We start from the raw sequence: 23,266 nt of genomic DNA, 5'->3' as shown, positions 1-23,266 counted from the left end.
GGATAATTACAGGAGACTCCTCTAACCAAATATCATCTAGATAATTAAGACTAGCAAGATGAGCCAATCTATGGGCTACACCATTTGCTTCACGGAAAATATGCCTAATCTAAATAGAGCGAAAAGATGTCAAATATGACTTACAATCATCGATAATATGCCCTATGTCAGATCGATCATCCACATTTTATTATAACGCAGCCACCACGAGTGAGCAATCACTCTCAAGGTCGAAGGCATCCCAATATTGGTGAATTGCCAAAAGAACTCCAGCCCTACAAGCCTCCGCCTCCATATGAGTAGCAGAGATAACATGAGGGAAATAATGTGCCATAGCTGCAATACAAATGCCATCCTCATCTCGGACCACGATTCCAATACCACCATCACCGAATTCTGGCCTTAAGTATTTGATCAGAAAATGTGGTGGTATACACTTCTTAATGGTAGTATTTAATGCAGGTCGGCGTAGCAGGAGTTCGAGCTGATGAGGTAATGAAGAAAACTAAGAAAAAAGAGGACGATTGGACTCCTGTATGGGAAGAAGAGTCTACGTTTCCATTGAGAGTCCCTGATTATAAGAGACTTGCCTACCTTTACATATGCTTAAAAGTTAAATGTTTGTATTCATTTCAGCTTTGGTTGAAGTTCATTTTAGTTGACCAAAAAAAATAAAATAAATAAAAAATAACGAAGCTCCAAAGTACATTTTATCATTGATTTGCTCAGCCCTCTACTAATTGCATTCTCAGGTTTTCAATTCCTCACTGGGGCACATTGATATGATGAATCTTACTCACCAAGCAAAGCCCCTAATCAAGTTACTAGTTATGGTGATTTCAATGGTTTTTTTTGTCATTTGAACAACTGTAAGGCCTAAGGAAGAGCCTTTTTGTTCAATTGCTGAGTTTTAGCTGTGACAGAGGCGTGGGCTGACCAAAAAGAGAATTCCTTCTAATGATCCCTTGAAATGATTTGCAATCTACACCGAAGCAACAGTTAGCAGAGGCAACAGTTTGAAGATAGTGGCTAACTGCACATCATTAGCAATAAATCCATCAAGCTAAACTCACCATCAACAATAGATACTACAGCTTCATCATCATCAGTTTCAACAAATACGCCATTGAAGCCAGTTTTTGGCAAACCGTAAACCATTAGACAAAGCTAGAAGCTTTATTAACTTAGGGGAAAAGGGAAGGACCCCAAAAGAGGTGATGAGATGGCATGGGCCGAATGGCTGCGCGCCATAGGATCACCAATATGGCTGTGAACCATCACTCCTACACCCCTTAGTCATATAAGCAGAATCAACAGGCTCCATCCACATAGAAGAAGGGTAAGAGATTATTGCAGCATTAGCATGCATGACACAGTTAACTACACATTAATCTTCTTCTAGACCATTGTACATCTAACCTCTCATTGTTTAGCTTCATCCCTGTGCGTCATTCTAATTCTCCCCACTCAACAATCTAATAGCCACTCTGAAAACAAAAGAGAAGGAAATAAGTCAGCAATTTCATTGATATACAAAAGTGTCTCAATAATGATATCTATGCATGCAGCAGCCGGACTAGCCAATGTGTATGCCTGTAGGAAATATACTGATGAAGTTTAACTATGACAAATGAAAGCAAAGAAAATACAAATGTCGTTTATGGCAACACATACCTTCTCCCCGGAGACAGGCCACCTGTTCATATTGAGTTCTACATGGTTGCTGCTGTTGAAGTCAGAAGCAGAGAACAACAAAGGGCAGCCACCCACATACAAGTGTTCCAATGAAGGACAATCAACAACCAATAAAGTAGCAGTTCCAGTAGGACTGCAGAACCATTTCAGATGTGGAAGATTTTGCAAAAGTAAGCTCTGCAATTCTGGAAAGGCAATCTTTTTGTTGTTCACCATTCCCTGCTTGCTTCAATAATTCAATCCAAGCTATGGCAATTTGTTAGGCGAAGAACTTCCAATTGCAAAAGATACTGAGCTACATCAGATGTGAAAACATTTTTGAGTTGCGTGCACATATGAATGGCCAAACTTCTAAGATTAGTTCGTCTTACAACCACCTTCAGATAGCAAATTGAAATAAAACAGAAAATGAGTTGGCAATGTCATAGAACTGAATATGTAATTTACGTATCACGAATTCACAAGGTTAGGGAAAAAGAAAAAGAAAAGAAAAGGGGGCATCGTGTTGTTGGCACTCACAATGAGATAATTTTTACTCCACCAATAATATACACTTGGTCAATAACTGACGAGGAAAGTATGCTCAACCATTCTTGGATGTAAATCCAACAAGGAAGATAATTATTTTTAAGTTGAGTTGCTTTATTTTTCACCTCTGAATTTACATCAAAGGATTTGTGAACATAATTTTGTTGGTCAGTTATTGACTAAGTGAACACCATTGTTTACTGCACACTAGCTTATAATGAAGCTTGTGGCACAACACATACCTTCCGTATATAGACGACATCAGATGTTCAGAATTAAGTTGTACATGGTTCCTACTGTTGAAGTCGGCAGCAGAGATCAACAATTGAGGACAGTCATGCATATACAAGTGTTCCAATGAAGGACACTCAATATCCACTGAAGTGGCACTTCCAGTTGGAGTGCAGAAGCTTGTCAGTTGTGGAAGATCTCTCAGAAGTAAGTTCTTCAATCCGGGAAAGATTAGTGTTTTGTTGGTAACTGTTTCCTCGCTTGCTTCAATAACTCTGTCCAAGCTAACACAATCATGTAGCCAAAGGTCTTCCAATTGTAAGAGATGCTGAGCTACAACGAATGTGAAGAGATATTTCAATTTGTTCGACCAAGCAACTTTCACATGCTTAAGATTACAGAAGATTGCATATGGAGCAGGACCTTTCCATATGCTTGTTAGTTCACCAACTTCACCTACATACAATCTCATCATTCTCAAATTTGTCAATATGCTTTGTTCGGGCTCCAGCCCTTCAAATCCAAACACATATTCCAGCTTCTCTATATTCGAACAATCTAGTTTTTCCAGACTTTGTAGTCTCTGTAATAATTGTGCTGGTAAAAGTACATTCAGCAAGTCAGAACAACCTCTGATCTCCAATATCTTCAGATTACATAGAGACCCAGGTGGTAATTCACCTACACATAATTTATTCAAGCAAGGCAAGTCAGAGAGATACAAATCTTCCAAACTCTGAAATACAGGTTCATTTGAAAGTCGTGCTGTTGTGTTCATCAACTCTTTCAGGTTCTCGTCGTATTGTACACGGAGATACTTCAATCTCTGGAGTCTTCCATGGTCATACTCCACAAGAATGTTATTCAAGCCCTCGGATCCAACATAAAATAGCGTCTCCGCTTTCTTTGTCACCACATTGATAAACCAATCCGGTAATGTATTGATGCTTGTGTCAAGAGTCACGACTCTGGAATGATTGTAACGATAGTCACGTAGCAATGTGGGATTACTGAACAACCATCCTCTGTTGATACATATATTAAAGCTTACCCAATTTGGATCAAACTCGATAGCTTTAGGCAAGCATTCTGAACCAGCTAGGGATACATCCAAATGGTTTAAACGTGACAAGCCAGTTAACTCATCGAAGCCAGCATTCTTATAGCCAGCATTCTTATAAAAAAGAACAGAATAAAAGCCTCCCGCGCCTTTACCATGCCATCCCTTAAATTGACATTGCATGCGCAATTCTTCTAATCTATGCAACTTTGAAATCACTTGAGATGGAACTCTATCAAAACGTCCACCAGTGACGTCCAAAATTCTCAAAGTGGTCAAATGTCCTATTTTAATAGGAAATACCTTAATATCACATCCTCTCATACTAAGAATCTCAAGTTTCTTCAGTTTTGTAAGTATGGATATGTCAATTCTTGAGTTGCAGTAATCTACATAGAGAGCTTGAAGATTGGACAGAAGACCGAATGATGAGGGTAATGATGAAATATGAGTTTGACTAATATCTAAGACCCTTAATGCATTCGGACTTTGAAACAAGGAATCTGAGATCTCTTTCAAATCAGCATTTCTATTTAGCAATAAAATCTGCAGTTTTGAACATACCAACTCTTTGGGAAGCTTGCTAATGTTGTTATCCATCAGCGAGATTGCTGAGTAGCAATCATTTGCATTGATTGGCCAGTCTCTTAATTCACGACGAGTTCTTACAAAAAACCCGTGTCCATCTTCTGACAAAGCAATTGACATAGCCATATCTCGAATAACATCATGCATCCTTACGTATCCATCCCCTATACCATTCAAAAGCAAGTTAGCAGCTACAAGATACTTGACCACCATGTACATTGTGGCTCTAGCTTTTTGAATTGTTTGGTTTGTGTTGACATCTCGAAACAATCCTTTCCCTAACCCATACTTCAACAAGCTTTCTATTGGGATATCATCATCTTCTGGGAATAAGCAGCAAAGCAAGAAGCATGACTTGGCATCAGTATCATGCAAGTAGTCATAGCTCAACTTTATACATTTGTACACATCTCCCTTATCGTCAAGGTTAGTAGGTTGAGCCATCTCAAGTCGTTCAGCTGCTTCTTTCCATTCCTGAAGATCCTTATCTCCAACTGCCCTCGCAACAGTTATCAACGCGATCGGGAGACCAGCACACTCGCTAGCCACTTTCCTTGCTACATCATAGAATTCAGTTGATTTTTCAAGATGTTTTCTTGCTTTCTTCGCAAACAAGTTCCAAGAATCTTCCTCTGATAAGATATTCAGAGGAATGCTTGATTGGGTCCCCATGGAATGACAAACATTCAATCTCCTTGTGGTGAGTAGGACTTTGGAATTGCAATTTTGAAGCTGGTCGTAGCTGGGAATTCCTATGCTTGATAAATCTATTCTCTCCCAAATGTCGTCCAAGACTATAAGCATCTTGTGTCTTCTCATTATCTCCTTCTTCAATCTAGTAGCTCTTCCAATGTTTGTCTCCTCCTTCAATTCCAAGCCTAGCAGATCTGCCAATGTGCCTTGAATATATCTCAAGTTGGGCGTTTGGGATATGACAACCATAATCACATGTTGGAAAATCCCACTTTTTTGAGCTCGTAAACCCACCTGTTCCACCATAGTTGTCTTCCCCACCCCTCCCATTCCATACACCGCAACGGCAATGACTGTATCATCTTTTAGCGCATCCATCACCTCAGACATGGCTTGTCTTGTTGCTTCAAATTCTTCAAAATCTCCGGTTGACATTGAAAACTCAATTTCCATTGGTCGTACCTTACTGCACACAGAGTCCACAATGACTTCGACGAGTTCTCTTTCCGTCCTAAAAGGAAGAAGGGTCACAAGATCATAAGTTTTATATAAATCCAAAATAGAAGAAATCTAACTCTTTTTAATTAAGATACTTTTGTCATGCTTACTTATAATTCTGTGTATGCCACCCGGAGAAATTTGCCACCGTTTTTAAAGCATCTCTCCACTGCTTCAGCTTCTCTATGCCATGCCTTGACTTTTCTTCATGCCTAGTGAATGCTAGTTCGTAACTGTTCTTCTGATGTCGTACATCAGCTGGTTCCACATGATAAAAAAGTGGCAGAATTCTGTTGTCGTCTTCCATGCAATGAACAATCTTCGTAAGTTCCTCCAAACACCATGGAGAAGAAGCATAGTTTGGCGATAGAACAATGATGGCCAACCTTGATTCTTCGATTGCCTTTAAGAGACTCGGAGAAATAGGTGCCCCTACTTGAAGCTCTTCATCATCCTTATATGCAAAAATCCTTCTCGTCTTTTGCAATTCATGGTATAAATGGGAGAGAAAAGTCTTGCGAACGTCTTCACCCCTGAAACTCAGAAACACATCATACTTCCACCGACGAGCTGATGAAGATTCAGCCGATGCAGAGGCTGCTTGGGCCATTGAAATCCCCCAAAAACACTAACGACTATCAAGAAGCAGAAGCAGAGATGAAACAAGAAGAAAAATTTAATTGAAAGGAGTTCACAACCAAAGCTGAAATGACCACAAACATTCGAATCTTGAAGTTTAGGCAACTTGACTTCATAATTCATATCCTTGGAGAGGAACTGGTCTCATTTAGAGTTCTGAACAAGTCGTCTGGGTTTTACTGAGCCTTTCTGCCTCTAACCGAGCCGAGACTTATCGGCTTGCTCAAAATCTCCTACCGTAACCGGACCAAGCTTTCCGGTATACCGAGATAAACGGTCGGTATCGGAGAATCCCGAATGCCGAAACAGAGAGAAATAGATACGGGTCGCTCTTCGATTTTACCACATTTACGATAACAAAGACTGCGAATTTCTAAGAAACAATGCAAAACCAGAAATGGGATTCTCTTAAATTGTTCAAATTCCGCACCGATCGTGTAAACTTGTGGAAATTTGAAGCTGAATTGGGGTGAAAGGTCCGAGCTTTGGTGAGTGAGGATTATGGGTTTAGGTGTTAGGTGTTATGAATCCACCTTAGTTTATCTTTGTTTGACCAGAATTAGTCTCCTATTATGCTAAAACGCACCATCCCAATTATTAAACTGTTTTGCTTAGGCGTGCACATGCTTTGCACGTGTTTTGTTCTGGTTAGCTAAGGTTTAGTTAACTAGTTAGATGGTTGCCAAATGTCAAGATCGTATCCATCTTGGATTGGCTATATTAGGAACCTTGTATTGCCGGCAGCAACTATGAATGAAATCTTGCTTTAATTTATTTTTCTTCATTTCCATTTTCTTGGTTTCTCTTTACTCTCTGGGGGTTCAGTACCATATCAACTGGTATCAAAGCCCTTGATTTCGGGACAATGGTTAAACTGAAAGGGGCTGGAGGTGGTGGATCTGTACCACAAGCTTCTGGGGAACTCACCCATGTTGAATTTGATCTTCAGGTGCATAAGGATGAAACAGCTGCAAGGTTCAGTGAGCTGCAAATGACTCTCAACGTGTACCAGGAGTCCATGAACTCTTTCAGGATTGAGTTGATGAAGGAACTCCAAGCAGTGAAGGATAACTCAGCTACTGCTGCAGCTCAGATTGATTCTTCTTTACTCAAGTTCGGATCTTTGCCTCCCACTTCTGGATCCCCGATTTTAGCTGCCAGAGGAGACTCATCTTCATCTACAAGAGCCCTTACCACTACAACTTTGACCCCTACTCATGGTAGCATATCTAAACCAGCTTCAGCTTCTCCTTTAAACTTAGTCGAAAATAATGCTGCCTTCGACACTACTTGTGGTACCACCACTGCTATGGTTGATTTTTCATCTGATGTTAACACAACAAGGGTCCTAGTCACTTATGCTTCTGGAGCTATAGTTTCTCAAGCTATTAGTACTGGTTCAGCTGAGGAAAGAGATCTTAGCCGATAGAAACAACAAGGTAGTGTGGCACAAAACCAAACCCATTACTACCAACATACTGTTTTAGGACCCCAACCTCTTAACCAATTTGTAGGACCTTATTCTGCTTCCAGCAGTAACCATGTGCTTGCTGCTCCTTATTTGAGGAATCAAAACCTTTCCATGAGCTCTGCAGACCCCTTCACCATGTCTTATTCTGGTCCATACTCCCATACCCTCTTGAACTTTGCACAAGCAACCCTTTCACCCTTTTAAAATTTCACAGCACCAAATTTTTCTGCATAGCCTATGGGAACTGCTCACCCCACTTTTGCTACCACCATTACCCAAATTTAATGTTACTGGTAATTTACTAAACCACTCAGGCCCCCCATATTCCCAGCAACAATATACACTCTTTCCTCCACCACAATACTTTCAGCAACCCCCTGTGACTACTTGGGACCCCAGCCTACCAACCATGAAACAAATGAAGCTTGAGTTTAGTGTTTTTAGTGGAGGAGATCCTGTGGAGTGGTTAAATAAGGCTGAACAGTTCTTTGAGTTTTATCAGATTCCAGAGGACAGAAAGTTAGCCATTGCCACTATGCACCTTACAGAGAAAGCTTCTGACAGATGGTTCATGTTTAAACATGAGTTTCCAAATTCTTGGCCAGGGCTAGCTGATCTATTAATGAGAGAATTCAGTGGCTACAATGTCCTAGACTATCAAGCTGCTTTAGCTCGGATGTCTCAAACTGGTTCTGTTGAACAATATAAAGACCAGTTCACCAAACTTTCAAGGAGGGCCCCTGGTTTTCCACAGCAGGTGTTGTTGTCCTGCTTCCTTAGGGGATTGAAAGATAGTATTCGAGCTGATGTTAAGGCTTAGAAGCCGAGGACCCTATATAAGGCATGTGAACTTGCAAAGATTTATGAGGAGAAAGAGATACTGCATAGAAGCTATGCAAGGAACACATTTGCTAACAGACAGAACACTAGCCTAGCTCCTAGGCAACCTACTGCTCCAGTCATCCATCAAGCTCCATTTAGGGCTCCACAGCAAGCTGCCCCAGCTAGGCCACCACTCAATCAGCAACCAGCTGTGGGAAACAACATGGGGAACAGAAGATTGACACAAGCTGAATACCAAGAAAGGAGAGCCAGAAATCAATGTTTTTTTTTGTGATGAGATCTTCAGACCTGGCCATAATTTCCGAAGAGGGCAGGCAATGATGATCATGGAGGTGGTGCAAGAAGAAATGGACATACTAGATCCCATTCCTCAGGAAGAAGAAGCAGGCGTTGCTCATGGTGTTGAGGAGAATGAGGTCCAAAACATTCACCTCAATGCTGTGGGAGATGGCTACAGCAACTCCACTATGCAACTCAAAGGATCATGCAGCAAGAAGAAGAACTTACATGTTTTGATAGACTCAGGTGCATCACATAATTTTGTCCATCCTACGGTGCTGAAAAATGTGAAAGCTTGTGTACAGGTTATTAAACCATTGCAAGTGAGACTAGCTAGTGGGGAAATTATGCAGACCACCAAGAAGGCACAACTTCAGCTCAATCTGCAAGGTTTTACTTTCACAACATACTACTATGTACTACCAATTTCAGGCTGTGAGCTCATTTTGGGAGCTAGTTGGTTGAAGACACTTGGTGACATCATCTGGAACTTTGAGTTCATGACCATGAAATTCAGTATTGAGGGCCATTCTTATTCCCTACAAGGTGAGACTGAAACTCAAGCTACTGTGGTTGGGTGTAAGGCAATGACAAGACTATTGAGGAAAGAAAGGGAAGCATTATTGGTGCAACTATATAGCAGTAGTACTTCTAAACCTGAAATGGTAACTCCCCCAGAAATCCAAGCATTGGTATCTAAGTACTCTGAGATCTTTGAAGCTCCAACACAACTCCCACCTAGTAGGAAGCATGACCACAAGATAGAGTTGGTGCCCAATACTGCTCCAATTAATGTGAAGCCCTATAGGTACCCCCATTTCCAGAAGGGTGAAATTGAGAAGATCATTCAAGAGTTACTAGACAATGGGGTGATCAGACCTAGTGTGAGCCCATTTTCATCCACTGTGCTGTTAGTCAAGAAAAAGGATGGGACTTGGAGGCTTTGTGTGGATTATAGAGCCTTGAATGCAGCCACTGTGAAAGATAAGTACCCCATCCCAGTGGTGGATGAACTTTTAGATGAGGTCAAAGGAGCAGTGATCTTCACCAAGTTAGACCTCAGATCTGGTTACCACCAAATAAGAATGAGTGAGGAAGACATTAGGAAAACAGCCTTCAGGACACACTCAGGCCACTATGAGTTCCTTGTGATGCCTTTTGGCCTCACCAATGCACCCTCCACATTTCAGTCAGTGATGAATGACATATTGAGAGATTTCTTGAGAAAATTTGCATTAGTCTTTTTTTATGACATCTTGATTTACAGCTCATCCATGTCGGAACACTTGCATCACTTGGAAAAGGTTTTCCAAAGGCTGCAACAACATTCTCTAAAAATCAAAGAGAGCAAGTGTAAGTTTGGGGTACCCCAAGTTGAATACTTGGGTCACATTATAAGTGCAGAAGGAATGACAATTGATCCCACCAAGATTGAGAGTATCAGCAAATGGCCCAAACCTGGAACACTTAAGGAGCTTAGAGAATTTCTTGGATTAGCCGGGTATTATAGGAAATATGTCAAAGGATTTGGAATCATTGCCAAACCTTTAACTGACATGTTAAAAAAGGATGCTTTTCAATGGAATGCTCAAGCTATAACTGCTTTTGAGGAGCTAAAGAAGGCTCTAACCACTACACCTGTCTTAGTTGTTCCTGATTTTTCAAAGGAGTTTGTGATAGAGTGTGATGCATCTGATTTGGGCATTAGGGCAGTGCTATCACAGGAGGGACACCCTATTGCATTCATGAGCAAGGCTTTGGCAGTTGGCACAAAGGCATCTAGCCATGTCAGTTTATGATAAAGAGATGCTGGCTGTGGTGGCTGCAGTCCAACATTGGAGGCCATATCTTCTAGGCCGCCATTTTAAAATTTTTACAGATCATAGGACTATTGAATATTTTTTGACACAAAAGGCTCAGCAAAAGTGGTTACTGAAGTTGCTGGGGTATGATTACACTATACATTACAAGGCAGGTAAAAGCAATGCTGCCCCTGATGCACTCTCTAGAACTCCTTCTATTTTTACACTCACTGGTGTATCTCAACCTCTCCATACATATGTGTCTGAGGTGCAACAGGCCTGCATGAAAGATGCCGAGGCACAAAGCATCATGCAAACCCTACAACAGGACTCAGATGGTAAGAAACACTTCTCCATCATCAATTCCCAGTTATTTTACAAAAACAAAATTTTTGTTCCTCAGGTTGATGGTTGGAGAAAGAAGATCATTGCTGAGTTCCATGAAGGATTAACTGGAGGCCATGCTGGCAGATCTAGAACCTACAAGAGAATCAATAGAAATTTTGCTTGGTCTGGTATGCAAAAGGATATCAAAGCATTTGTGGCTGAATGTGAAGTTTGCCAAAGAAATCATTATGAAACTATCAGACCCCCAGGCTTGTTACAACCTTTGGCAATTCCTAATAAGGCTTGGAGTGACATCTCCATGGATTTCATTGATGCTCTACCCAAGTCTGAAGGTAAGACAACAATATGGGTGATTGTGGATAAGCTAACTAAATATGCTCATTTCATTCCTTTGTCCCATCCCTACACGGCCTCTACTCTAGCTCAAGTGTTTGTGCACAATTTTTTAAAGCTTCATGGAATGCCAGACAACATCATTTCTGATAGGGATCCTTTGTTTTTAAGTTTGTTTTGGGAAGCTTTTTTTAAGTTACAAGGGACCAAACTCAGCAGGTCTTTTGCTTACCACCCTCAGTCTGATGGCCAAACTGAGAACTTGAACAGAACTCTAGAACAGTACTTGAGATGTGTGCTGGGGGAAAAACCCCAAAACTGGGTACAAGCACTACCATGGGCTGAATGGTGGTATAACACAGCATACCACTCTGCCATTATGATGTCTCCCTTTGAGGCTCTTTATGGATATGCTCCTCCTCCTACTTTGCCATACTTACCTGGTTCCACCACTCTTGCTCAAGTTGATCAACAGTTAAGAAGTAGGGATGAGCTACTAGCTTCACTTAAAAGAAATTTGGTGAAGGCTCAAGCTAGAATGAAAGGGTTCCATGATAGAAAGCACTCTGAAAGAACTTTTGCAGTGGGAGACATGGTATACCTCAAGCTGCAACCATACAAGCAACAAACTCTGCATCAAGGTGCGTTTCACAAATTATCTGCCAAGTATTATGGTCCCTTTGCTGTGACAGAAAGAATAGGTTCAGTGGCATATAGGCTCAAACTTCCTGCCAATGCAAAAATCCACAATGTGTTCCATGTGTCTCTACTTAAGAAGAAAATTGGAGAAAATGCGTCTGTGGCATCCCAACTTCCACCCATCATTGATCCAGCCAACCCCAAGTTGACACCTTCTGCTGTCCTTGAGAGAAGAATTGTTAAACGGCATGGAGCAGCTGCCACTCAGTGGCTTGTGCAGTGGTTTGGCACCACCCCCGAAGAAGCAACGTGGGAATATGCTGATGATATTCTTCTCAGGTTCCCAGACTTTGATTCTGAAACTTGAGGACAAGTTTCACGTGCAGCAGGGTGCAATGTTATGAATCCACCTTAGTTTATCTTTGTTTGACCAGAATTAGTCTCCTATTATGCTAAAACGCACCATCCCAATTATTAAACTGTTTTGCTTAGGCGTGCACATGCTTTGCACGTGTTTTGTTCTGGTTAGCTAGGGTTTAGTTAACTAGTTAGATGGTTGCCAAATGTCAAGATCGTATCCATCTTGGATTGGCTATATTAGGAACCTTGTATTGCCGGCAGCAACTATGAATGAAATCTTGCTTTAATTTATTTTTCTTCATTTCCATTTTCTTGCTTTCTCTTTACTCTCTGGGGGTTCAGTACCATATCATTAGGTCTCTCAGTCAGATCTAGAAAAAAAGGGGGTTTGTGGAATTGAAAGTGAGATCAAACAAGGGTGAGTCGGCGTTTGAATTCATGTTGTAGGAGTCAACAGGTGAATGATGAAGTCAAGTCTACTCTAGACCAGAACACGTGTAGTGCTGTATTGCTCAGTAAGAATATCAGTTCCGATCTACTAAATTTCTATTATAAAGATTGGGGAGTGAACTATTTTACATAGAGTAATATATATATTTTTTGTATCTTAAATTTTCTCATTTTTAATGTGAATTTCACTCCACTAAAAAATTTCCCACTTAGGCTAGACAAACACTAATTAGAACCCAACTGGGAATCCAACACAAACAACGATACCTATTCTTCCAAACCAGATCGCATCATTTATCCTCATTGATTGTGGATATAAAATTTGAATTGTATAAATTTAATAATCAGTATGAAATTGAAAATGTACCTAAGCGTAAATTATAATTAATCCGTTTTCTACGGGCTGATCCTCAATCCTTTAGATCAAACCTGTCCATTGTTGTCTTTCACAGAGTCAAGGTCACATCTCTTTCTGTCCAATTTCTGTTCTACCTTTTTTTTTTATGAGAATGATGAAAATTCCATTAATAACCAAACAGATTACATAGCATTGGATCCATAGTTACGGGACCGTCAACATGAGTGACTGCCATGAGCCAAAAAGGCCCAACCCCTAACCAAATTTTACGCTCATACCCGCGAGCTACAATGAGTACCAACCAAACCTGTACCGATACAACCCAGCCACCAACATTACGATGAACTGTTTTCACCCGTTCAGACACCGCGACCCAATACCGCCAGACCACGTGTAAGGGTGATTCACCATCACGTTTATAACCAAAAAGCACCGACCAAAGACCATACCATGACACACCAGAACGACCATGACACCATAACAATGGCATCGACACTACCTAGAAACCCCCCAAACCCTCGCTCACAAGAGGAGGGACTTATTTTCACCAAAGCAACAACTAGAAACAAACAGTAACAAACTAAATTGGAAACAACAAAACACCCAAGAAGCCCAAAAACAGTGGGCTGGCCTTCCTTCCGCATAGGGCACGTGCTGCAAGCAACCACCCCCGCCTCCGGTGAGCCCCTTTGCCATCCCACCGCCGCCTCACATCAAAAAGCCGCCGCGCCGAAGTCTTCCGCTGCTGGACCGCCTTGACACGCCACAGCCAACCCTTACACCAGGCAGACGACCACAAAACGGTCCCAAACTGAAGCAAAGACAGATCCCTGTCGGGATCTCCACCTCCTCGATCCAATCTGAACCGCCACGGCCACAGCCCACGCAGGATTGGTGACGTCAGAAACCACCGCTGGACATCCAAAATTCGTCGCTACTACACCTCCGCTGTCGCCCCAGATCCAAGAGGGTCAGATCGAGATCGATCCGCCCCGCCCAGAACCGAAGGCCCATCCACCCTCACTGGACCACACCGCTGCCCTGGAACCTAGACCTGTAAATGGACCGGATTTGGATCGGATTGACCTAAATCCAAATCCGTTTACTTAAAAAAAAAATTCGATCCAAACCCGCTCCGTTAACCCGGCGGATCGTTGATAGCTCGATCCAAATCCGTATCCGCCGGATTAACAGATACCCGATCCGCTAATCCGACCCGTTATAATTTCAAATATTTTAAAATTTTAAATAGTAATATTAAATTTATTTCATGATACCTCATAAGATATTAATAAAATATTAAAACAACATGAAAAGTATCACCAAAAGTAGAATTACATTATCAAAATTCTTAATGCTTCTTGGAATCTTGGGTGATAGACTGTCCCTTAGATTTCTGCAAAAAATTTGTATTAGAAATTCTTCATATTTTATATTTTATATTTTTAAAAAATAATAATATATTAATAAAAAAAATTTATTATTACAAAAATGGGCCGGATCATTAATGGATCGGATGGACCTAGATCTGTATTTGATCCGTTAAATAAACGGGTTAACGGATTCGGATCATTAACGGATCAACAGATCAAAACTTTCAATCCAAACCAGTCCAATAGTCACGGATTTGAAGCGGGTCCGGATCAAAATCCGGTCCATTTACAGGTCTACTGGAACCCCTCCACATCTCCGAAACATCATCCTCTCTCGAGCCGGATCGTAGCGGCTGGAATGCCGGTAGAGAACACACACCGTCAGTTTTTTTTCCTTTTTTCCCTTGGCGCGTGAGGCGCGTTCTAGACTCCAAAAGATTTCACTTGTATTACCCTTATAATTTCTGTTCTACCTAACAAAGCAAAGGTTATGTAATTTCGTCGTCTCCTTCTCTTCATTCTCCATTATTTTTCCATCGCTGAAAATGCTCCAATAATTCATCTTTATTGGGAAAAAAAAAAAGTATTTTTATTGGGATTAGTTTTTTTTAAAAAAATTTATAATCTCATGTTGTTGGCTATAACTCGGCCTTGGAGGTATGGAACACTCTCAAAGATCGATATGAAACTGTGTCTAGATCTAATGTGGTTCAATTAAAATTTAATTTGCAATATATTGAGAATGGTTCAAATAGTGTTGATTAATATCTGCTTAGGGTAAAGAATGCTAGAGATTAGCTTTCAGCTATTGGTGTTAAGATAGCAGATGAAGATATTATGATTTTGTTGATTAATATCTGCTTAGGGTAAAGAATGCTAGAGATTAGCTTTCAGCTATTGGTGTTAAGATAGTAGATGAAGATATTATGATTCTCATTCTAAAGGGTTTACCATTTGAATTTAGTATTGTGAGGATGATGATTAAGGCCAAGCATGCCCCAATTTCAATGTCTGAACTTAGATCTTTGCTTCTTGCTGCTAAATTTGAATTGGAAAGTGAATCCAAATCACTTGCTTTATCTTCCATGACTACAATGGTGGCCAAGAACAATTCTTGCTCATCTGATTCTCAGGATTATAAGGGTATCTTACCTACACCTACCTATAATGGCCTTGCTACTTTCAACAATGATCCAAGAAACAATGGTGGGAGCAATGGGGGTTTTAGGAACAATTATGGAGGCAATAATGGAGGATTCATAAACAACTATGGAGGTTATAGAAATAACAATGGTGGAAACAATTCTACTGGGTGGAATAATGGTTGCATAGGTCCAAATCAAAGTTTTGGTAACAACAGAAACAGAAGGTTTGGTAATAAACCAAATAATGGATGTCAGGGTTCGAACTCCAATGGCTACAACGGTTTTTTAGGGTTCCTCCTTCAGATCGAGAATTGTTTGTCAAATCTATGACAAACCAGGTCACTCTGCTCAAACATGCTCCCACCTCAGCAAGATTCAAGGCAATGGTGCTTCTCCATCAATCATTGAGTGTCAACCATGTGACAGCGATGGTCATTATGCTATTGACAGCAATCAAAGACAACAATTTTCCAACCATTAAGGACAACACAACACCATGACAACCTCATTGCAACACACTCCTGCAACACCAACTCATGAAGTTTGGATCACCGACTCTGGAGCTTCTTCACGTATGACATCAGATATTCATGCTCTCAGCAATGTTTAACCTACTTAATTGGTGATCATGTTCAGATAGGCAATGGTGCAGGTTTGACAATCAAACATATTGAATTGCTCTATCTTTCTTAACAAGCATGTTGCTCTAGCATTAAAGAAAATTCTACATGTTCCAAAGCTTGCAGCTCAACTTTTATCTGTTTATCAATTATGTAAAGATAACAACTGCAGAATGATATTTGATGAATTTTGTTTCTTCATACAAGACAAGGTGACAGGCAGGATGTTGTTCCAGGGTCTTACTGAAAAAGTGAAAATGGCCTTTATCCATTCCAGTTTCCATCTCCAGAATCCTGTTAAAAACATCTTCAGTTTCAAATATAGGTTTTCTTGGATAAAAGATTTCTGAGTCACTCTGGCACAAGAGACTAGGTCATCCATCTAATGTCATCACTTCTTCAATGTTAGCTAAGTCCAATGTTAGTACCACTTCTGATATTCCTACTGCTTTACGTGAGTCATGTTTAGCAGGCAAATTTACCAAATTGCCTTTCCCTAGGTCTAGTACTAGATCATCTATTCCTTTTCATACAGTTCATTATCATGTATGGGAGGATTGGGGGCCATCCCTACATGTTTCCATTGAAGGTTTCAGATACTATCTCACCTTCATAGATGATTGTACTAGGTTTTGTTGGATTTTTCCATTACATAATACATCAAAAGTTTGTTCCTTATTCATTGCCTTTCACTCATTCATATCCAATCAATTTTATGCTACTATTAAAATCTTACAATCTGATGGTGGTGGTGAATATATAAGTCATAGCTTTCAAACATTTCTCACCAAAAATGGCATTATCCATCAAAAATCCTGTCCATATACATCTCAACAAAATGGACTTGCAGAAAGGAAAAATTGACACATTGTTTTTACTACACTTACCCTTCTTCATCAATCATTTCTACCTCCAAAATTCTGGTTCCATGCATGTGCTATAGCAGTTTTCCTCATTAGCAGAATGCCTTCTCCAACTCTCTCTATGTCCTCACCATTTGAATTACTTTACTCCAGACCTCCCTCACTTGAATCCTTGAGAGCTTTTGGATGTGCCTGTTTTTCATTTATGAAACCTTAGAATTCCAATAAGCTTCAAGTCAAAACAGTAAAGTGCATTTTCTTAGGGTATGCACTAGAGTACAAGGGATTCATCTATTTTGATTTCTCAAATTTAAAATTCATTATATCCAGGCATGTTGTTTTTGATGAGTTCTTTTCCATACTAGTTTATATAGTCTGCCACATCTCAAACCACTTCTTCTTCTAGTCCACAACCTTAAACTCCATTCCTACTAAGGCTCCCTTCCAAAAATCATGCATCCACTCTACAAACCAATTCACTATAGTGTGAGCCCCCGAAAATTTTGTTTAATTTTTAAAAGGTAATTTTAGCCAATAAGATTTTTCCGCAAGGTGATTTAAGTGGAGGAAATGACTTTGTAGATTATTTTGGTCTCAAGATCACGATTTGGACCTTATAATCTGAGTTTGGGCCAAAGTCTTCCTTTTGGGCCTAAAAGATCGCCAAGTGTTAACGAGATAAAAGATTGTTGGAGTCATTTTACAAAGACATTAATTCATCTTTAAGCAAATTGAGTTTTGGACTTAAGGTGAAGTCGAGGATTTAAAAATGGTGTTGTCGACAAAAAATGAATAAAAGAAAAGTTACAAGTCCAAAACTCAGAAGTAATCAGCTAGGAGAATCGCATAGCTCGTCGGAAGGGCAAATTCGACATTTTACAACACAAGTATAAATAGGAACTTAAGAACCCAAAACCCTAAATTCTCTCCTTCCTCTCCCTCTCGGCCGCGTCCTCTCTCTCTCTCTCCCCGAACACTCTCTTCCTCTCACACTCCCTCTGCCACCACCGGAGACTCCAGCTCCGGCCACCATCTCACCACACCGTTTCCACCCTTCGAACCAACACCTATATCCGATCAAAGCCCAGCTATTTCGCAGCCGATCGAGAACCCAAAACCGTCGCATGCACGACTGGAAAACGATGACGCTACGATTTCTGTGTTCACCGACTCTCGGCCATCATTTCAACCCACCAACGATGCTTAGAGATCGCCGACCATCAAGCCCTGAACATCCCATCACCGATCGACGACGCACGACGCCGCACGAGCATCGTCGGAGCTAAAGGCTCTACATGCCTTCGTTCTCCAATCTCCAGCGCGAGTCGAGCTAAACCACCTCCATGGTTGGAATCAGCGTCTCACGTTTTCCAATAGCCCAAACACCCAACCTCCGATTCAGACCAGAGCCGCCACACGTGCCGCCGCCGTTGGCGCGGGAGAAACCTTGACGCCACCGTGAACTCTGCCGGCGTAGTCCTATTGTTCTGGTAAGCCGTTTTCGAAGCCCCCTTTCGTTATTTGGTTGAGTTTCAGTTCCAAAGTAGTGGATTGCTGATGTTCAATTCTTTTGGTTGATGTTCTTGAATTTGGGACTTGGAGGATGGGAATTGAAATGAAAGGGGAACTTCTAGTCTTGTTCGATTTCAGTTTTGATGGGATGAGGAAGAACTGATGAGGGCCATGAGGTGCAGTAGGTCATTGAGTTCATGACCTTGGCAAGAATCGGGATAGGGTAAGAATCCCATCCATTTAGATTATGAATTCAAGTTGGTTATTGTGATTGACTAATTAAAATTGTTGTTCTGTGGTGGGGATGAAGAGCGAAGTTTTGGATGAAGGATATTAGTCTGAGGCCACCACTGCATCGAAGAGTTCTGTAAGGGACATGGTAAGGGTCTTGGGTATCTTGAACATATATTGTCGTGATTTGATTGTACATGTTGAAGTTGTGGTTTCATTGAATACACGAAATGAACTTTGGTTTGCAATACTGGAATGATTAGTGTTTCTGAGAGTTGTTAGTTTCGTTGGGAAGTTGACGTAGTAATGAATTGAGTATGAAATGGCTTGTATATTGAGAAGCTTGGCTTTATTAATTAAAGTGGTGAATCTGTTATCTGGAAATATCATATTGCAAGGTTGACAAAGGATGATTGATTTGGTTTAGTTATGTAGAGAAGTTGATAATTGAAATAAGTCAAAATCTCGATTAACGTACTCTAAAGTTATCATATCCCGAAATGAAATTAAGAAACGAAATTGTTCGGGAATGATAACCATTATTTGTTTGCTTAAGTTTTAAAGACAAAGTAAGAATGTCAACTGGGTTGACCTAAATTACATTAAGGAAAGAAGTACGATCACCATATCCCAAATGAGCTTATTATGTTTAGTGGAATGTTTGGGAATGGACATTGTCATTTGTTTTCTTAAAGTAAAAAGTGTAAAGAAATAAAGGCCAAAGTGCTAAGCATGATCACCATATCCCAAATGGTTCAAATGCCATATCATTTGGATTATTTGGGAATGGGTAATAGATTTTTATGTTAAAGGATAATTTGATGGTCTTTAAGGGAATTAAGTGAATGCCTTAGGCGCTCGATTGATTAAGTTAATGACGTCAAGTTACTTATTGGTTTAATTTTATTATAAAGGACTCGTGCGTGTGCATTTGGAATTGGATGAAGTATCGAAAATCAGAAACGACACTAAGTTTGGGCGAGCGCTCCATATCCAGGTAGGGTGAGTTGTCCCTTCCTTGTTAGAGACTTTTCAGTATATGTGGAATGCTATACTAAGATAGTATGTTGCTTGTAAGAACGTTTTTGGTTGTTCATTAGTCGATGTCTCGTGATACATGTGTTTTCAGAACTGATAATTGCTAATTGCGAAAATCGAGGCTAGACTTGCATGTTGAGATATTGTACCCTTGTATGTTTGTACTTGTGACCTGAAAGTGAATGGGACCTAGACGCGTAGATTCTTAGGGATCCCACGGTGTCGATAACCGTGAACCTCCGGAGGGGGCCGTGCTCCTATGTTTGTCGAGAAAGAGTGAGTTTAGACAGTGAACCAGTCATAGGAGACTCAGGGCCAGGAAATGGACACTTTCGCTACTTGTAGTCGGAAGTACTATAGAGTAGTTAGCTGGTTCTCGAAGGATGACGAACCAGGTCGGTCACCGATTAGTTTTATTTTTGCCGGCAGGTAAGTATCTCGGAGCTCCAAATTGTGTGAAGCATACTGCATATGCTTATTAAAAGAAATAAATGTTTGTGGTTGCCTATTTTAAAAGTGTTTTCGATAAACGTGCACAATATTATGTAATAAATATTTTCGATTATTATTATCATTATTTTCAAACCTAGCATGGTTGGGTCGGCCCCTACTGGGCATGCGAGGACGAAAGTTCACCCCTACAATAGTGTGCAGGTTTCGAGCATGTGGTCGGGAAGCGTACAGGGGAGGCACATAGTGACAGGACCCGCCCCGAATTTCGCCCTGAAATCCGAGGTGGCCCTGCGGGGCCCACCTTAGAGATAACTCTTCCGAGAACTAGTCAAGTCACCCCTAAAGTGGACTACCCAAAATAGTAACCTACGACAGATCAGAGCCGAACAAAGAAGTGCGGAAGCTATTCACCAACTATGCCTCGAACCATGTACGCCCGACCTCAACTAATAGCGCCTGCAAACTGGGCATTTGAAACCGAAGGGCCCAGGGGAAAGTACATAAAAACGTTAGAGTGAGTGGACAAAAATAAACAATTTAAAAAAGAAAGAAAAAAAAATTTCATACTTTCCCACATTTATTCCTTTTAAAACACCCGATGCATGCAACGATTTAGAAAACAAATCACGAGAAGCTCCTCTTAAGAAATGGGCTAGTCACAAATAACCACAAAGAAAAATTTAAATCCCGATGCTCGAGAAATAGGACCAGCCCCACTAGTTAACGTAAAACGGACTAGCCCCGCTAGTCAAAAACAACAATAAAAGGATACGGGGAAGAGAGTTCACCATACGGGAATGGAGCCCCTCAGGCTCTACCTACCCTCGACTGCCACTCACACATAGATTGTGCGAGGATGAGAACTAATAACCTCAACTACCACTCACACATAGATTGTGCGAGGAGGAGAACATTACCTCGACTACCACCCACGTGAGGAGGAGAAAGCTACCTCAACTGCCACTCACAAACACAAAGTAAGTGAGGAGGAGACCTAATCACATGACCCGCGTATGGTGAGGAAGAAGATCGTCGAAAGCCAATAAACTTGTATAGTTTCCCCAGATTTCTCACGAAATAAGAATCCAAGTGTATAAAGACGTGACCCCGCACGCCAAGATCATCTCAAGTTCAAATATAAATAGGATATAAATAAGTATAAAGTCTTACTTCATCGAAATCTCATAATAATCTCAATTCGCCGAATATAAATATAAAATAAATAGTATAAATTCCGAATCCGTATAAATCAAAATCCTTAAATCGAGCATAATGAATCTTAATTCAAAAGTTCAAACCAATAAATCAATCAATAATCCAAACCAAAATAAAATGCTCGGTAATTAAGTTGATAAATCAATAAACTCAAAACTTGCGGAATTTAATGTGCATGCATCAATTAAAATCAAAAGTCCACTCACAGTACTATTGGCGACCACACATTCGAGTTCCTTCATCTAGCCATAGCTCGCAACAACGTCCTGTACGCAAGTACATTTCCATAAGCGACAATTCGAATAAATAATGACGAACCTAAACGAAACCCGAAAATCCCTATCTCCACTACTTCTCAAATTCAATCCAAATTCTCTTCCACAACACCAATTCCTCAATCTACATATTCCACAACGAAAACGAGGAAAATCCGACGGTCGGATTTTCAACAATTTAATCACAAAACTTCAAACTTCGGAAATTCACAAAAAATTCCAAACTCCTCCAAAATTCACCAAACTTCACATACAAGCTCTATGATAATTATAGGATTTAATGGACTAAAAACTGGAATTAAATCACTGCTCAACACGCCTCCACGCGCCACCAACAGTGGCGGCGCGTGGGCCCCACGCGCCGGCGGCCACCACCTCCGATGGCCACCAAATTTGGACAGTAGCTTCTACTCAACAAGCTTAACCATTCATTCAACTACAACCAGTTCCAATTTTACCTGGAAGAGCTCCAATTCAGCCGGTGAAAAATTTCCAGAAATTCCAAGAACCCTAGAAATTTCAATTCATCAATTCGACTTCTACACAACAAATCGTGACACAAGACCATAGGGGAAATGATCAGTGATGAAAACCGAACCTTCGATGCTAACCTGGTGGCCGGAGACGGCCGGAATCGGAAGAATCGCCGGAAAACCCCAATTTGCTACAGTTTGCTTCTCGCCGTCGATTCTCGCTTCTCCGGCCAAATCGCCGCAAAACACCACCACAGACGTGTCAAGGGTGAAGAGGCGAGTCAGCTGATGCCCGGATTCCGTCGTGGGTCGGCCGGAGGAGGAAGAAATCGGAGGAGGAAGAATCGGGCCGAAAGGGGGAGGAAGAATCGGGAAGAAGAGAGAGAAAGAGCCGGGTAAGTTTCCAAATTTGGAAACTTACCACAGTAACTCGGCTATTTATAGAAACTTACTATGAACAGTAATCCGTAACAGTAACTTTACTATTTCGCTTATAACTTTCGCATACGAGCTCCGAATTTTACGAACCACATATGCACGCGCTCGGTTTAACGTCCTCTACGACTTTCGTGAAGAAATTTTTCTCAAATTTTGACCCGAACAAAAAGTCGACTTTTAGGGCCACTAAATGTACTAAACCGAAAGTAAAAGTGAAAGTAAAGGTCGTTTACCGTCCAAATGACTAGTAAACGGGTGAATTTGGGTTCGGGACGTAACACATAGCCCGGCTTGGCGCATTCTTCTTTAATTTTATCAAAAGAAGGTTTTGGTCCCTTGTTGGAATTTGAAATCACTTGTTTGGTTACTTTTTATTTATCTATTTCCTAATCGTTTACCAAAATTTCGAGAGACCAGCAACCCTGGGGCGCGTCTCTCATACTTGTATTTATTTGGTGATTTGTTATTTTCCAAATTGGGCTCCTATTAATCCTTTAGCCCACTTTAAATTTCGCCTTTAAAAATATGTTGTTCGGTTGCTAGAGTGATTTGTCCAAGAAAGTGTTTTGTGAACCAACAGTCTAAACTCAAAAGGCCTTGCGATTTCGAGTTGATGAGTTATCGGGATGTCATTCGTGACATGTCGGTTTCTCATTGGCTCGGGGTCGCGGCGCTGTGGGACCCCTCTCGCGGGTCACCACATATAGCACCATGCCTCACCTGTCCTGCCCATTACAATGGTCAATGCATCGACAAGCCCTACTCCTTCAGATACTGCAGTACCACATCTTCAAATCACAGCTGCACCAACTCCA

General features: G+C 40.9%; 1 protein-coding gene across 3 annotated transcripts; it reads right to left on the bottom strand.

Annotated features, from left to right (window-relative positions):
- Positions 1–1,023: 1,023 nt before the first annotated feature.
- LOC133732100 (probable disease resistance protein At4g27220) lies at positions 1,024–5,937 on the bottom strand. 3 transcript variants are annotated; one of them, XM_062159569.1, is made up of 4 exons: positions 5,404–5,937; positions 2,466–5,306; positions 1,675–2,072; positions 1,024–1,487 (listed from the first exon to the last, which is right to left on the bottom strand). In XM_062159569.1, the coding sequence occupies exons 1-3, from the start codon at positions 5,901–5,903 to the stop codon at positions 2,063–2,065; spliced, it is 3,351 nt and encodes a 1,116-aa protein (XP_062015553.1). In that variant the 5' UTR covers positions 5,904–5,937; the 3' UTR covers positions 1,024–1,487; positions 1,675–2,062. The 3 variants fall into 3 exon arrangements, with proteins under 3 accessions (XP_062015553.1, XP_062015552.1, XP_062015551.1); XM_062159568.1 differs by having other exon boundaries at positions 1,675–1,985; XM_062159567.1 differs by having other exon boundaries at positions 1,675–5,306.
- Between the last annotated feature and the right edge of the window lie 17,329 nt (positions 5,938–23,266).

The sequence above is a fragment of the Rosa rugosa genome, chromosome 2 (assembly GCF_958449725.1).
Source record: "Rosa rugosa chromosome 2, drRosRugo1.1, whole genome shotgun sequence".
NCBI lineage: Eukaryota > Viridiplantae > Streptophyta > Magnoliopsida > Rosales > Rosaceae > Rosa > Rosa rugosa.
Note: the sequence above shows the minus strand (reverse complement) of the source record. Positions and strands in the feature narration are given on the sequence as shown.